General features: G+C 55.5%; 2 protein-coding genes across 2 annotated transcripts; one reads left to right on the top strand and one right to left on the bottom strand.

Moving 5' to 3' along the window:
- Nucleotides 1-314: 314 nt before the first annotated feature.
- LOC104166206 (carbonic anhydrase 9-like) lies at nucleotides 315-10600 on the top strand (the record flags this gene model as incomplete). The annotated part of the gene is given in 12 exon segments (XM_009706062.1): nucleotides 315-344; nucleotides 1611-1781; nucleotides 3966-3984; nucleotides 3986-4100; nucleotides 5940-6032; nucleotides 6314-6380; nucleotides 6715-6872; nucleotides 7015-7156; nucleotides 9920-9943; nucleotides 10122-10151; nucleotides 10294-10387; nucleotides 10543-10600. Coding segments are annotated over 12 exon segments (1001 nt in total), but the record flags the coding sequence as incomplete, so codon positions are not given.
- Nucleotides 10601-12347: 1747 nt separating this feature from the next.
- On the bottom strand, nucleotides 12348-15566 carry LOC104166205 (gamma-secretase subunit Aph-1b-like; the record flags this gene model as incomplete). Its single annotated transcript, XM_009706061.1, has 6 exons — nucleotides 12348-12385; nucleotides 12626-12749; nucleotides 13018-13145; nucleotides 13504-13626; nucleotides 13797-13870; nucleotides 15396-15566. Coding segments are annotated over 6 exons (658 nt in total), but the record flags the coding sequence as incomplete, so codon positions are not given.
- Nucleotides 15567-16149: the final 583 nt, after the last annotated feature.

The raw sequence follows: 16149 nt of genomic DNA, 5'->3' as shown, positions 1-16149 counted from the left end.
CAAGAGCGCTGGTACAGCTGCTCAGTGACCGAAGCCAGTATCTCTGATTTTTCCATTATAAGGATGATAACAAAGCATCAAGCCCTAGGGTTTTCTCTGTGACCGATGACTGCAGGAGACTTGGCCCTGCTTACAGGAGGCAGTGCCCTATGGGAGCATCCCCCTTGCTGGGGCAGGGGGAGAAGGGGGATTGAAGGCAGTGGGAGCCCAGAGACTTGCTGCTGGGGCTAGGAGCGCTGCCTGGCAGGGGTGTGTTTGCTGCCAACCTTTCCCTTCCATTCATGTGTGGTTTTTTCCCCTTTTTTTTTTTCAAGGTCCTGGACACAGTCACTGGAGCTATGAAGGTAAATACCCTGCAGTTACTGCAGCTTTTTTCCTACCACCTGGCAGACCCTGGGCCTGAGCCAGCCATGGTTAATGATTACAGGGCTCCTGTGCGTACTCCACGGCTCACCCTTCCCTCCTGCCTGACCCTGACGCACGTGCCCCAACCTGGGCACGGATGCGCTGACGAGCCTGGGGTTGCTCTGATTTGAGCAGGAAGCAGCGGCTCTGCCGAGGGTTTCCCCAGCACCCTGGGTGTGGGGGGATGCCCCTCAGGGCAGGGCTTCTCCCTCAACATGAACTCCCCTGATCCTGTGCCAAGCAAGGATGCAGGCTGGGCTCTCCAGGCTGGACTTGCAGCCTATGCTGGGACTTTGACCTGCCCAGGGATTAGCTTGTGTCCTCACCTCTGTCCTCTGTCACTCTCCCTCCCCATCCTGCCTGGCTCTGCCCTTCCATCATGGCTTGGGGGGCCTCTCCACAGCACCTGTGATGGGCATCACCGCAGTGCTAGCACAAACACACCCCTTCCTGCTCTGGTGATGGGCCAGGCTACAACACCATCACTCTGCTCAGGACCAGGGGCTGGCTTGGACCTGCTAATGCCCAACTCCATCTCTATGAGGGTCCTGCAAGGGGCTGGCCTGAGGACGAGCCTGGGTTTGCACTGGCCCAGGATGTGCTAGAAGCAGCCCTGTGCAGTGCAGGGAGGTTTCTGGGGAGTCAGCTCTGCTTATCTCAGCTGTGGCACTGCGCAGATGTGGCAGTTTAAGCAGCCACCCCAGCCATGTGAGCTGGCCCTTTGCAGGGCTGCACCGATGCAGTTAACAGCCAGGAACCCATCAGACCTGTGGCTGTGGGCTTTTGTGATCCCAGCAACACTGTAGTACCTTGCTGGAGTAGCAGCATGGGTGAATCGGTGGGTCGATACCTGCCAGAGGCCAGGCTGTGCAAGACAGCAAGCGTGTGATGAGCTGCAGAGCAGCAGCTCCTCAGCTTGCCAAGTCCACTTGTAAATGATCTTCTTGCGCTCTTCTGAAACACCCCAAAAATAGACTTTCCTGGCAGCTCACCACGCTCCGAGACCTTTCCCAATACAGCTGCACGCAGTCACATGGTGGCACAGAGCTGCTCCCAAGCTAACTTGATGGAAACTAACCTTACATGCATGGCTTATTCCCTGACCAGTGCCTGTCCCCTTCCCCACCACCCATCAAACCTCCTTTCTGGTGAGCTCCTTGCCCAGGTGGTCTCACTGGCACTCCCTCCCTTCCTCCTTGTACCAGACCAGGAGCATTGGGGTGTGGACTACCCAGACTGCACAGGCACCATGCAGTCACCTGTCAACATTGACACGGCCAAGACCATCTTCAGCCCCCAGCTACGACCGATCCAGCTCTCTGGCTACAGCCTGCCTGCCAACGAGAAGCTCAAGCTGAGGAACAATGGGCACACAGGTGGGTGCAAAGGCACAGGGAGAGGCTGGAGCACAAGCAGAGCCCGCTCAGCCTCTCTCGGTAGGGCTGGGCTTCTCTAGTACCCTTCCCCTGGGCTCTGGGAAGGGGACTCTCTTGCAGGCTGCAGTCATGTCACCTTCAAGGCCAAAAGGGAAGCATTGGTCTGTTGAGCTGGAGGGGAGAAACCTGGAGGTGGAGAATTTGCCACTCACTGTCTTTGGGAGCTGTCTCCAGGAATTTTTTTAAACCCATATTTCCTTTAAATATGTGTCCCTGGTATTTCTGATGCAGGTTTGCAGCCACTGGTTCCTCCCCTGCGTTTGACTTTCAAAGGACTAGTCAGTCTCTCATGTGACTTAGCCTTTAAGGTACCTACCACTCAGTCTTTTAGGACACAACATTGGCCAACTTCTTTAAGTCTGTGCTTCAGGATGCTACCTCAAGATCTTAAGAAAATTTTATAGGTCTTTTGTTTCCCTTCTCCAATTTTAGAATGTTTTTTGGAAAGTCTGGACACAACTTATTCACATTATTTTAGTATCAGTCTCACCATGCCAGATAATGGAGGAAAATCACATATCCTTCCTGCTCACCACCCCACAGCTGGGGATGGTGGGTCCTGGTTGCTGCCTGCTTTTTTGGGAGCAAGCCAAGTGTTTTGTGCACGCTGGTGTCTGCCAGTCCCCGAGCTAAGAAAATGTGGCAGAGAAAGGGACTTAAAAACTCTCTGATGATGTGATAAGGCACTTCTTTGCCTTGATAGCTGGTGAGATGGAGCTGACCTGTGTATACAGCAAACGCAACAGGTTGGACTCGCTGTGCGTGGTCAGGTCAGCTGCACAGTGCATGCACAGAGCTTTGTATTACAGCCTCCTGCCCTAGCGTGCCTGCAGAGTTAAACTAGTCGAGCTCAGTAGTTGCTATTTTAGACACCCTGGCATCTGGTGTTGCTTGGTGTTTAGAAAAGCAGTCAGAGTGTTTTTGGTGGGGTGGGGGGGAAAGTAGTTTCTCACATGCTTATGAGATGCCTTTTTTTATTCTGTCAAATACCGGTCTGCTTTATGAAAAGCCATAAATAAATAAAGAATTGCAAGTCCAGTAAGATATTTGTACCGTTATTGTTTTTTGTAATATGAAGTGTATATGCTGTATAAGCTTTTTCAAGGGCCTGTAAATGACTCAGGTAGATAGTAGAAGGAATGAATGATTTAGATATACAAAAGAAATGTAAAAGCAGATAAATTCCCAGGGAGGGAGCAAGCTCCCACTTCCCATATTTGAGTTTTGTTTCTCTGAACCCAGTGACAGGGAACATGGGAGAGGGCAAATGACTCATCACAGCCCTGTTACGTGGTTAATCCTAAACCTGTGCCTTAGCTCGGTGATGTGGGACACTTCACCTATAAAGAAGGAGGAAGGAAAAGAGTTGATATTAAAGATGAACAAAAGGTGCTTAGAAGGATAGGACAGCCTTTCTCAGGGTCCAGGGAAGCTCCTGATATTTTTGCCACACGTCCAGGTAACTCAGATTTTAGATTTGACACACTGCTGCATGAGTGCAAGAGAGCTGGCTAAACCACTTTAAAGTAAAAGGCAAAACCAAGTATGTTTTACTGTACCCAAAGAGGTAAAATTTTAGCTGTAAATGCTTTCAAAAGATTTAATGCTTCCATGCCACCAGCTCCAGTGCTGTCAGACGCTGACAGGCTGCTTTATTTGAAAGGTCCCAGCTCACCAAAGGCTGCAGAGCTCTCTGTTCAACTGCCCTGCTCGTAGTAATTCACCACTCAGCCAATATTTTGCTCCATGAATTTTGTCCACGGTCTCTTTATATTATTCTTCCTTACTGAATAAATTGTTGGATAAGATTTGGCTTGGAGCTGGCCCCTGGGAGTCTTTGTAGAGGGGCTCTTCACTTTCCAGCATTTTCATAGCAGTTATTTTTGAAGCTCATGTATTTACTGGGGTGTCCTACAACCTGAACCTCAACAGCCCTGTCTCATTGGCACAACTCTGGGTATTGCCTCGCCCATAGCCTCATGAAAGACGGAAAGCAAGTTTGTTTGTTGTGACCAGTTTCCACAAGCCCAGGGTGACTTTCCCTTGAGACAACTCCTTTGTGTATCTGTGAGATGGACTGGCCTTTGTGTCTTATTAACTGACCTTTTCCTTCTGCTTCTGCAGTTCTCCTCGAGCTGCCCGACCATCACTGGCGGCTATGCCAAGCAGCACCGAGCTGTGCAGCTGCACCTGCACTGGGGCTCCCCGTCGGGACCTGGCTCGGAGCACACCATCAACGGGCGCCGCTTTGCTGCAGAGGTAAGGAACTCTCGTGGCAGTGGATGTATCCTCTCCTCTCCTAGTGCTGGGCTGGGAAGGTGCCAAAGTCCTGTCTTGCTCCTAGCCCATGGCCCTGGTTGTCACTGAATCACAGAATCATTATGATTGGAAGAGACCTCAAAGATCATCAAGTCCAACCATATACCCAATGCCACCATGCCCACTAAACCATGTCTCAAAGTGCCACATCTAGAAGTTTTTTGAACACTTCCAGGGATGGTGAGTCCACCACCTCCCTGGGGAGCCCGTTCCAATGCCTAACGACTCTAACAGTGAAGAAGTTCTTCCTAACATCCAGCCTGAACCTCCCCTGGTGCTACTTGAGACCGTTTCCTCTTGTCCTGTCACTAGTTACTGGGGAGAAGAGACCAACCCCCACCTCACTACACCCTCCTTTCAGGTAGTTGTAGAGGGCAATCAGGTCTCCCTTCAGCCTCCTCTTCTCCAGACTAAACAACCCCAGCTCCCTCAGCCGCTCCTCGTAAGGCTTGTGCTCCAGGCCCTTCACCAGCTTTGTCGCTCTTCTCTGGACTCGCCTCAGCAGCTCAATGTCCTTTCTGTAGTGAGGGGCCCAAAACGAACGCAGTATTCGAGGTGCGACCTCACCAGCGCGGAGTACAAAGGGATGATCACTGCCCTGGTCCTCAGGAACCTCTTGGACTGTTTACTTTCTGCTGTGTTGTATTTCCAGCAGATGTCTGGTAAGTTGAAGTCCCCCACAAGAACAAGGGCCAGTGATTCCAAGACTTCTGCCAGCCGCCTGTAGAACACTTCATCCACCTCTTCATCTTGGTTGGGTGGTCTGTAACAGACTCCCATCAGGATATCTGCCTTATTGGCCTTCTCCCTAATCTTTATCCAAAGGCAATCAACCTCATCATCACTATCATTAAGTTCAAGGCAGTCAAAACACTCTCTAACACATAAAGCCACTCCGCCACCTCTCTTTCCTTGCCTATCCCTTCTGAAGAGCTTACAGCCATTCATTGCAGCACTCCAGTCATGAGACTCATCCCACCAGGTTTCTGTGATGGTGACTGTGTCGTAGCCTTCCTGCTGCACCACGGCTTCTAGTTTTTCCTATTTGATGCCCATGCTGCGTGCATTGGTGTAGATGCACTTCAGCTGGGCTACAGATCTCCCCTAATGAATGAATGCGATAACCCCTGGCCAGGATCCCTGCTCCCTGGGCAGCGCTGCAGCAGCAGAATTCAGTGTAGGAAGCCATGCTTTGGTGCTGAGCCAGACTCATGCTGCAGCCTGCAGTCCATGGGCGAGGAGGAGACCACCCTCCAGGATGCTCTGCCCACACGTCGGCTGGGGCTGGCCATGCGTGAGTGGTGCAGCCTGTCCCCGTGCTGCAGCTTGGTCCTGGGCTGATGGAGCAGGAGCCGTGTTGGTTTCTGGGCTGGGGGAGCCAGCTCCCCGGGTGGCTGTGAGCAGCCTGCTTTGGGAGCTGCAGGGACTGTTTACTCTGTATACACTGTTCTCCTGCTCTGCCAGCTCCCATCTGGTTTTGTCCATCCTTCTCTAGCTGCTGTCCTCAAACTGAGCTTGGTTCTGCAGTATGATCCCCTGGTATCTAGGGCAGCTGGTTTGCTGTCTCTGATGGGGGAAGTTCCTGTGGGTAGACCTTCATGCTTGCCACTTTGCAGCAGCACATTTTCTTGGTCCCACCAGTGTATTCCTCTCCTGGGAGGGATGCTTGTCACTGGTGCATGTCTCTCCTGGCCCTTGCTCCAGCAGGCTGGAGCTCTGTGAGGGTGAGCATTCCCTGTGGTGCCCATCCTGCATTAGGATTGCATGTTTTCCTTCCAGCTCCACGTGGTCCACTACAACACCAAGTATGACAGCTTTAAGGAGGCAATGGTCCACCCAGATGGACTGGCCGTACTGGGAGCCTTCCTGGAGGTGAGTCTCATAGATCAATCCTGGGTGAGAAGGGGTAGGAGCAGGGAGAGGGTGGGACTGGGATGGGCACAATCAGGCACAGTTTTGGGACTGGCAAAGGTGCAAATGGTCATGGGGAGAAGGGGAGAGAGAGGGCAGTCCAGAGGACAGAGCAGCCCTGACAGGAGGAAGGGGTCACCAGAACAGGGTGCCTCTTACGGAGAAAGACGACACTGTTATCACCGGCCAGTCTCTGTTCAGTCTCTGTCCTTGTCATTACTGTGGGGGTCTCTGTGTTGCAGGTTGGGCCAAGGGAGAACCCATACTATGAGCAAATACTTGAGCATCTGTACAAAATCCAAAGAGAAGGTAAGGCCCTGACCCCTGACCTAGCACTTCTCTCGGGGGCTGCAGCCCCGCAGAGGAGCCCGCTGCACGGCAGAGAGAGGCTGCCGCAGGCGTTTGCCGTGTGTGTGAGAAGGGGAGCATTGCACAGCTTGTACAGAAACAGCTCCCCAAGGTGCCCTCTGCTCACACGTGCTTTCCCCTGCCCGCAGGGCGAACCCACGGCTCTTTCTCCAGTGGCAGCAGTGTGGACCCTGGCACATGTACTGCCAGGCTGCCCATGATCTCCAGGCTGGTCCTGCCTGTTGTCCTCCAAGGGGTTGCCCCAGTCTCACTCCCATGGTGTTTCTCCTTCCAGGTGAGGAAGTCTTGGTACCCGGATTCAACATTGCAGGTCTGCTGCCTGCCAACCTGAAACTCTACTTCCACTACAATGGCTCTCTGACCACCCCTCCCTGCTACCAAACGGTGAAGTGGACGGTCTTCAACCAGACCATGCAGCTTTCTTATGACCAGGTCCGTCAGGGCAATGAGCTCCACACTGGGTCTTGCCCAGCCTCTCCCTGCCAGCATGCACCGTCCATGCTGGTCCCCTGTGGCTCGCCCGGCTTCTGAAGGCAGGATGCACCCCACTCTGTTCATGCTGTTCTCCTTCCAGATGTCAATGCTGGTGATGAGCCTGAGAAATGATGACAGCAAACGTCTGCAGAACAATTACAGGCCAGTGCAGGACCTGAATGGGCGACGGGTGCTGGCGAGTTTCCAGACCACTCTCTTTTCAACGAAGGTGCTGCCTCCTGGTAAGGAATGCATGAGTGTGCTCAGGCTGCACCCAGCTGCAAGGATGCAGAGATGGGGTGAGGAGCAGGAGTTAAGGCTTCGCATCTCTGTATCAGGAATAGTGTGGCCAGCAGGACCAGGGCAGCGATCGTCCCCCTGTACTCGGCACTGGTGAGGCCGCACCTCGAGTGCTGTGTTCAGTTTTGGGCCCCTCACTACAAGAAGGACATTGAGGTGCTGGAACGAGTCCAGAGAAGGGCAACGAAGGTGGTGAAGGGCCTGGAGCACAAGTCTGACGGGGAGCGGCTGAGGGAGCTGGGGGTGTTTAGTCTGGAGAAGAGGAGGCTGAGGGGAGACCTGATCGCCCTCTACAACTACCTGAAAGGAGGGTGTAGTGAGGTGGGGGTTGGTGTGTTCTCCCCGGTAACTAGCAATAGGACAAGAGGAAACGGTCTCAAGTTGTGCCAGGGGAGGTTCAGGCTCGACATTAGAAAGAACTTCTTCACTGTAAGAGTCGTTAGGCATTGGAACGGGCTCCCCAGGGAGGTGGTGGAGTCATCGTCCCTGGAGGTGTTCAAAAAATGTTCAGATGTGGCGCTTCAAGACATGGTTTAGTGGACATGGTGGCATCAGGTATATGGTTGGACTTGGTGACCTTTGAGGTCTCTTCCAACCATAATGATTCTATGATTCTTGCAGAAATGCAGCATTTGCATGGGTTATCCCTGCCGGGCAGGTGACTTATGGCAGCACTGGTCTTGGGGTCCTGCTCTCCCTCTTTTCTGCACTTCTCTTACCCTGCCTGAGGAAGATCGGTTTCTAGGAACTGTTTTATCCTTGGTCTTGCACAAATAACAGTAGGGGGACTAGGGGATGTAAGGTCAAGGGCAGACAGCCAAGTCCGAGCATCCCAGCTAGTTTCTTCATTCCCAAACACTAAATAGCTAAATTCAGTAGGAGCTGCAGAGGTACAGGCTTGCAGCAAGACCCCATTGCCAAACCCTGTGGGAAGGGCAGTGCAGGAGAACCCTCCTGAAGGCCATGCTCTGCTAGTGGGGCCATGCAACCATCCTGGCTGGGCACATGGTACCCTGCCTGAGGCATCCCTGTCTGCCTGTCCTCAGTTTGTCCTCAAAGACCTTTCTTGCATTGGTGGTTTCCAGCGATGAGTAGAAATTCCTGTTAGTCCTCAGGTGTGAATATCGCTGAATTCTTGCCCATTGCTGCTCTGTGAGGTCACTGAGGTTTTTCTGCCCAACATCCTGTTCCTTTTCTGTTTTGATGGCATTTCCTACACCTTGTGTCAAGGTGACTAATAGAAACAGCACACTGGCTTGGTCCCAGGCCTTTGGGCAATGCCTCGGTAAGCACACACCATGGTGCAAGGCACTTCCCTTCACCGTCCCACCTGCAGCCAGCTTGCTAACGGCTGCAGGCTTTTAATCACCGTGGTCTTCAGCCTGGCTAGCAGTTTCCCATGTGGCACTGCATCAAATGCTTCACTGAGGTCAGGGGAGATAAAATCTACCGCATTTTCTTTGTCTAGAATATCACTTATCAAAGAAGGATATCGGGTTAGGCTGGCATGCTCTATCTTTGGTAAACCTGTTAGATATTTTATCATATTTTCCATGTACCTCCAAGCCTTTCTTTTACCACTTTCTTGCAGAAGCTGTTCCAAAGCCTCCAGACAGCAAGGCTGGGGCAAGGGGGGTGTTGCCCAGCTCACCTTTTTTGTTTTTCTTTCCTTACTTGCTATTTCTATCCAACAACACCCGCTCTAACAAAGCCACAAAGCCCTTGTCCCTGGAGTGCCAGGACCCTGTCCCAGTACTCCTGGACAAGGTTACTGGTCCCCCTGCCTTGCGTGTGTGGGGTTGTTGAAGTTTTCTCCCCACCTCAGTGCTGATGATAACAGCTTTGGGTCTGTCGAGCACCAAGATGGAGTGCTGTGGGGTCACACCTCGCTTCGCTTGCAGCTGCACCTCCTGTGCCCACGCTTGTTGATCTTTCCCCAGTCACCCCAGTTCAGGAGAACCGCTCCTGCCTCTGGCTGCTGGGCGAAGGCAGTGACTTACCCACAGTGGCCACGCAGCTGGATATGGCCCGCAGATAGTGCCACTCGGCGCACGATACCCGAGCTGTGTACAGATGATAATGCAGCTGTTTAAAAGCCATGCTGTCACACTGGATAAATATTTGCCCAGCGCAGCTCCTTGCCAGCATGTAGGGCCACCAAGCTACCCCCCATGTGGGGTGCCCTGGCAGCAATGGCCAGCTGCCTCCTCCCAGGGAGCTGCTTACCATCTCGCTGCAGGCAACCGTTCCCATGGTTGCTGTCTGCGGGGCTCACCCCATGTCCCTCTCCAGGGTCTCCTGCAGGGTTTGGTGCAGTCATGGGGTGCCACAGGGCTCAGCGCCCTGCCTGCCCACTTCCCGGGCGGTGGCAGCAGCGATGGGGGAGTTTCTGGCTGGGTTCAATGAGACTTTCGTGTGGGCTGTGGTTTAGGGATACTTCACACACACACACACACACACACACCCCCCCACCCCCCCCACACCCCACCCCCCCCCCCCCCCCCCCCTTCCCTTGATGCTTCTGGCAGGGTGTCAGGGCTAGGCTTCCTGCAGCAAGATGCTGCGAGCTGCTGGGGATCTGGCAGGCAGCGCTCCCCTGCCTGCTCCTGGGTGATGGGGAGTCTTGCAGCGTGGCCTGAATCCCTGCAGACTTGACACTTCCCAAACACCTTGGGCAGCCTCTGACTGTGCTGTCTCTCTTCCAGGTGGTGATGGCTCAGCAGCAGCAGGTAGGTGAGGGGCTGGCTAGAAGGGGAGGGGAGGGCAGATGGAAGGGTGTACCTGCCTGGGAAGGGAGGTCCTGGGAGCCATGTGCTGAGCTGGGGAGCAGGCAGCCACGGTGGGTTTGCAGGGCTACCCTAGCATCTGTGCAGCTGGCTCTCATCCTCTCATTTGTCTCCCTTGCAGAAGGACACTCCAGCTCTTCGTTTCACGCAGGTAAGCATGCTCAGCCGATGCTGCTGCCTCCGCATCCCCTCTGCCTTCAGGCTACTGGCCTGCTCCAGCCTTGCCCCATCTCCCTCGGCCGGCAGCTGCAGGGGACAATCCCCAGTGTAACATGCCTGTGCATGGCTTGCAGGGGATGTACTAGCTGTGCTCTTCGGGGTGCTCTTTGCCATTACGGCACTGGCCTTCCTTCTGTACATCTACAAACACCGCAACCAGAACACACGGTGAGCAATGGGGAGCTGCAGGAGGAGGGGGCCTGGGTGGGTAGAACAGGTCCAAGGCATGAGAATTGGGGCTAAGGGTGGTCTCTTGGGCAGCAAGATGGGTTAGCAGGGCCCCCCTGCCTGCTCTAACGCCGCCCCCCTTCCTCCCTCACCAGGCTGGACTCTTTTTCCAAGTTTATCTACACAGCAGCAACCACTGAGAACACCGCGTGAGCCCCACGCCTCTGTGGCAGTCCCAGGCCCACCGGTTCATCCTGCCAGCCCACCTCCGCTCACTCCCACTCCAGGCCAAGGGACTGCCAGCACTCCAGCATCCCTCAGCTGCACAGGTTGCTCACATGGACTGTTTGCCTGGGGCAGCATCTGGCCCCAGATATTTTTGTTATAAAAAAAGTTTAAAATGTATTATTAAAAAAAAAAAAGTAAAAGCCTCCCATGGTGCCATAGCTCTCTGCTGTCTTTGTGTGAAGGTGTGAGGCAGCGGAGAGGGGTGCATAGGACCCCTTCCTGGCAGAGACAGCACCGGCCTCTGTGCCCTGCGCAGAGCTCCAGAGCAAGCAGCGGAGGGCTCCTTGCACAGCCCAGCCCAGCCCTGCCCTCCTTCGCTCTGGGACGTCTTCCTCCTCTTATTTGTGCAAATTGTTGGAAAAACACAGGCGCAGCTTGGTAGGGCTGGAGAAAGGCAGAGTTGAAGGTGGCAGAGGCACCCGTTCCTCACTTGCCAGCCCCACTTGGCTCACCTCAGCTCTACTGTAGCTGGAGTGGTCCCAGATCCATGGCTGCCTCCCACCTTTCCTGGTGGCTCTAGTGCAGCTAAAGCTAAACCCCAGGGAGCTCTACAGCCATGCCAAAACCAAAAGAAACCAGCCAGGTCCAGGAAAGGGGAGGAACCTGCAGGTCTCCAGTGTTCAGCAGCCTACACCTCAAAACAGTAAAACCAGAGCCCACCCTGTTAGGATGGATAGAGCAGGTGCAAGACCTCCAGACAACTGCAGTCTCCAACTGCCAGATCCTCCCCACGAGGGCACCGCTTGCCACACACAGCCCCACTTGTCTGTGGTACTTCTTTTTATTGGTATAAAAGCCCACTGCGGATAAAACTGCCTTCTCAGCCCTGAGCCCGATGGCAGTTTCTCCCTCCCAGCCCTGTAGTACAGCATCAGGGCTGGTGCCTGCCTGAAAATCCCCCTTCAAGTGCAGGAGAGGGCAATGATCCACTGGAATGGCCCCTTGAACCCCCTCCCCAAGCTGTGCTGGCACCAACTGCAGGGTTGCATCTCCTCCCCAGCCCTCCACCACCCTCCATATCTGCTGGGCCCTTTGGGTACTGTCTTTTCCCTGTCCTCTTCCCATCCTGGGTGCTGTCAGTCCCCTCGAGTTCCCCAGCACTGTCCTCCCTGCATCACGATGCTGGCTCACTGCAGCTGCCACAGTCCGGCACCAGGGCCGTGGCTCCCAGAGCAGTGAGGCTGAGCAAGGAGGCAGAGACAGTAGCACTACAGCAGTCAGCCCTCACCCAGAGCATGGCAGCACTTTGCAAAGCCACTTCATCCACCCTGCAGTGAGGAGGCAGTGTGGCCCCCTGGGTACAGGGGACAGCATATTTTCTGTGGCGGGGGGAGAAGCGATGGGTTTCTTTGGGCTCAGGCTTCTGGCAGTCCAAGGTACCATCCTTCCCAGGCAGGCTAACTGGGGCTCTGCTGGTGGCAGGGCCAGCAAAACCGCATCCCCTAAAACTGAGCTGTTCTCCAGGGGCTCCCAAAGGGGCAGTGGAGTGAGCCAGTCCCAGTCACACCGGTCAGTGGCCTGCCACAGCCGAACCCCAGCGCCTGCCCTGCTGGGACTGGCTGGGGTCCCTCAGTCCAGGAGAAAAGATATTGCAGAGAAGGTGACAGCTGCTCTTGCCGCCAGGATGGAGGGGAGGGCAGGGTGGCTGGGGACAGGAACATCCCATGAGGCCTCAGGATCCTGGCTGGGGGCTGGCTCTGCTCTGTAGACCTGCAGGAACCAAGAGGAGAGGGCATCAGTTTTCACCAGACTCCTTACCCCATCCACTTCCCCTAGGCAAAGCAACAACCTGATCATGGACCCAAAACCCAGGTTCTCCTCCAGTCTGGCAGCCAAGGGGTTGATGCCCTTGTTCCAGCCCCAGGGAAACCCTCTCCCCATCCCAGTGCCAGTGCTGGTACCCAGAGGGACCCATAGGGTCCTCCATCCCCTTTATAGAGCAGGACTTACAGAGCAGGAAGCGCCGCACGTTCTGGGCAGATCCCCCTGAGAGCAGGTAAGCCCAGGCAGCAGCAGCAGCCATCAGCAGGTAGGAGGGCACCAGGCTGCCCACATACAAGGGGTTGCAAAACGTCTGGGGAGAGAGGCGGGAGAGGAGAGGGGTGAGCAGGCAGGAGAGGACAGAGACAGGATGGGTGGCAGCATCGCTGCCTCGATCTGTGGAGTGACACAGGGAACACCAGCTACAGGATTCAGTTTGTGAAGGGCCAGCTGCAAGTTCCCCAAACCCAACTGCTTCGCTAGTGCCGAAGGCTGTTCCCTGCCCAGCACGGGGACCAGCATGCACCGCAGCTGTCCCTGAATATAGGTCCTGGTGCAGAGCTCTGCTCCCAGCTACTCACCGACCCTGAAACAGCGAGGTGCATTACAACAACCGCCGTGATCTCCCACCAGCGCCGATGCTCACAACCGTGGAAGAAGAGGATCCCCCAGAAGGTATGAAGGAAAATCAGCACCATGGTCATAAAAGCTGCAGGGATCAGCAGAAGAGTGTCACCAGGGAACCACTCATGCTGACCTGGCCTGCAGGCTTGGGGAGGGATGGAGAGGAGCTGGGAAAGGGGAGTAGGGGCACTGCTGGGCCAGACTGGGAGGTGCTGTGGCAGACCCTGACTGTGGGAGGGATGGAGGAGAGGAGAGAGGGTCACAGGGGACAGAAAGAAGGGTTGGGCACAGAGACATGTGACAGGGGCTGTAAGGGGCTCAGATGGATAGAGGGTGCAGCATGGAGGGGGTAGCACGGAGAGGAGACTCCAGCCCTCCCAGGTCTGCTGCCTCTGACACTGGTGGTGGCGCAGAGACATGAGCAAAGGCTGCTGGATGCTCACCTGAGGTCAGGAAGTAGAGCTGTGAATCCCCGTGGATGCCTACAGTGCCAGGCCCTAATGCGTCTGCCAGGAGATTGATCATGGAGAAGGCGCCGCTCATGAGCCCAAAGCCCACACCAGCCACTGCCAGGCCAGGGACATCGTCAGGCCCTGAGCCCCCCAAGGCCACCCCAGGCACCTACCAGCCAGCTTCGGCGTGAGAGACCTCCCTTTCCCCTCAGCACCATGCCCAGCCCTGCCTGGGCTCGCCCCTGGCCCCCTGGTCAGGGTGCCCCACTCTGTGCAGCACTCACCATATGCCATTTGCTGGATGGAAATGGGGGAGCAGCCATCCTCGCTGAGGGCCACCAGCCCCTCGATGGCTTTCCTGTGGGGTGAGAGCATGCTGGAGCCTGGCGCAGCCCAGCCACCTCCCAAGGCATGGTGCAGCACCAGGACGGAACAGGCAGGCTGGGGTCTCACTCTGCACCATCCCACCCTCCTGGTAACCTCCCCATCACTGAGCTGCAACACCCATCATGGAGAGCATCTGAGTGACTGCCATGAACGACCAGACAAACCATGCACGTGAAAACCACGCGAAGCCACACAGAAAGATTTTCTACAAAGGAATGTGAGTGCCAGCCAGCTCCGCAAAGCAGGGCTGGGGTGAGTGGGACATTGAGTGCAAAGCAAGAAGCACTCCTACATTGAAAGCAGCCCCAGTGCAGGTGTGGGAGACACATGCCAGGAGGGTGTACCTGATCTCTGCACTTATACTCTTCGAAGATACTGAAAAAAAATGGAGGAGGTGCAGGGAAGAGCTCAAAGAACTAGAAAAATTCTTTGGGGAGAGAAACTGGGAGAGGGTGGGCTTCGTAATTTTTATCAGCTAGAGGTGTGGTAAGTGAGGAGAATGCCCGACAGCTCCTCAGCCCGGGGAGGACAGCAGCGCTTGCAACCAGAGATCCACAGGGCAAATGAAACACAGTGGTTTGTGTCAGAGGCTGCTCCGCGTAGCTCTGCTACCCTCTGCCTGCCCGCCTCCGGCAGTGCCCTGCCGCAGGGAGCGCTTTGAGCCTGCATACCCGGTCCCCTCCGGCCTTCCCCCAGGTCCTCGCCAGGGCCCAGCCAGCCAGGAAGGCTAGGGGGTATGAGGGATGCTGACCCCAGCATCACCTCCCCTTGTCCGCCTGCCCAGCCCCAGCGCAGCACCTGTCTGTCCACCCAAATAAAGGAAAGGGTGCAGTGTGTGCTCACCCGGTGGACAGCACAAGCCCCTGCGCTCCAGGCTGGTGGCACCAGGGAGGCCGGGAGCTGCTGAGGCTGCATCGTGACTTTGCCCCGGGCCGGCCAGGGCACGAAGGACAGTGCTGGTGGTGATGTGCCACCCCACAGAGCCCCAAAACCAACTTCAAGCTGTCCCTGCTCACACAAAATCATCCCTATGAAAGGAACAAAACTTGCCAGGAGGTGAGGGCAGATCCCTAACCCTTCTCTCCCCCCGGCCCCAGCAAAGCGGGCATTTCCCAGTGCCTGGCATCCCCCCAAGCTGCAGGAGCACTGCTGGTGTTAGTCACCAGGGCAGAGAGGACATGACACGTCCGACAGCAGCCCAAACCCACAGCCTACCTATCCCGAATTCAGGGAGATGCTACCAGCCACCCCAGCCCTGGGTCCTCCAGACCTTAGGGCTGCTCTGCTCCACCACCTGAGACCCACATGAGGTCAACATACTGACACAGGTACCACCTGCACGCTCTCAACGAGGACCGAGGTGGCTTGGTGCCCCGTTTGGCATCCCCCCTAGCCTAGGAGCTCCCAGCTGAAATCTGGTACCCACCATGACTGGGAGGACAGAAGGATGAGAGGACCATCTGGCGGCACTGGAGCAGGGTGGGAGATGCCCTTACCTGAGGAGCTTGTAGTAGAGGAAGCGGAAGGCCTCCTGCAGCAGCACAGAGAACATCACCCCAAATATCAAAAGCCCCTTCTGCAAGGGCTCATCCCGGGGGTCACTGGCTTTAACCGCGATAAACCAGATGAGGGAGGAGAGCAGCAGTGATACCAGCCAGAAGAAAGCCCTGCAAGACAGAGAGTGCCTGCTGGCACTGGTGCTGTGCTGGAACCAGTGCCGGTGCCACATCTGTGCGCTACGCCTGCACCCCTCTGTGTTGGTACTGGCAGTAGCAGCTGTGCCCCGGCCTTGCTCACTCTCCTACCAGTACCAGTGCCATTCTGGTACCAGTGCTGGGAAAGTGGTGCCTGTACTGGTACTGCTGCTGTGCCTGCGCCCCTCCTCTGCTGGTAACCAGAACCGGCACCAGTGCCCTCACTGTGCCCACACCAGTATCAGTACCAGTGCAAGGCTCATATCCATGTCAGTACCATTTCCACTACCATACCCTACTGATCCCACAGTGGTACTGGTACCGGTGCCCCTGCTGCATGCGTGCACCAGTACCGCTACCAACCCTGTACTGGTACCAATGCTCCACCAATCCCACGCCATTACTGATACCAGTGTCCTCCCCATCACGCCTATGCCATGTGGTGACCACAATGGTACCAGTACAATACCAGTACTGGTGCTCCTGTCATGCCCACGATGGTACCAGTTCAAGTTCCACTGCTCCAGCTGTACCTTCAATGGTACCAGTACAAGTA

Source organism: Cariama cristata, unplaced genomic scaffold, assembly GCF_000690535.1.
Source record: "Cariama cristata isolate BGI_N322 unplaced genomic scaffold, ASM69053v1 scaffold10268, whole genome shotgun sequence".
Classification (NCBI taxonomy): domain Eukaryota; kingdom Metazoa; phylum Chordata; class Aves; order Cariamiformes; family Cariamidae; genus Cariama; species Cariama cristata.
Note: the sequence above shows the minus strand (reverse complement) of the source record. Positions and strands in the feature narration are given on the sequence as shown.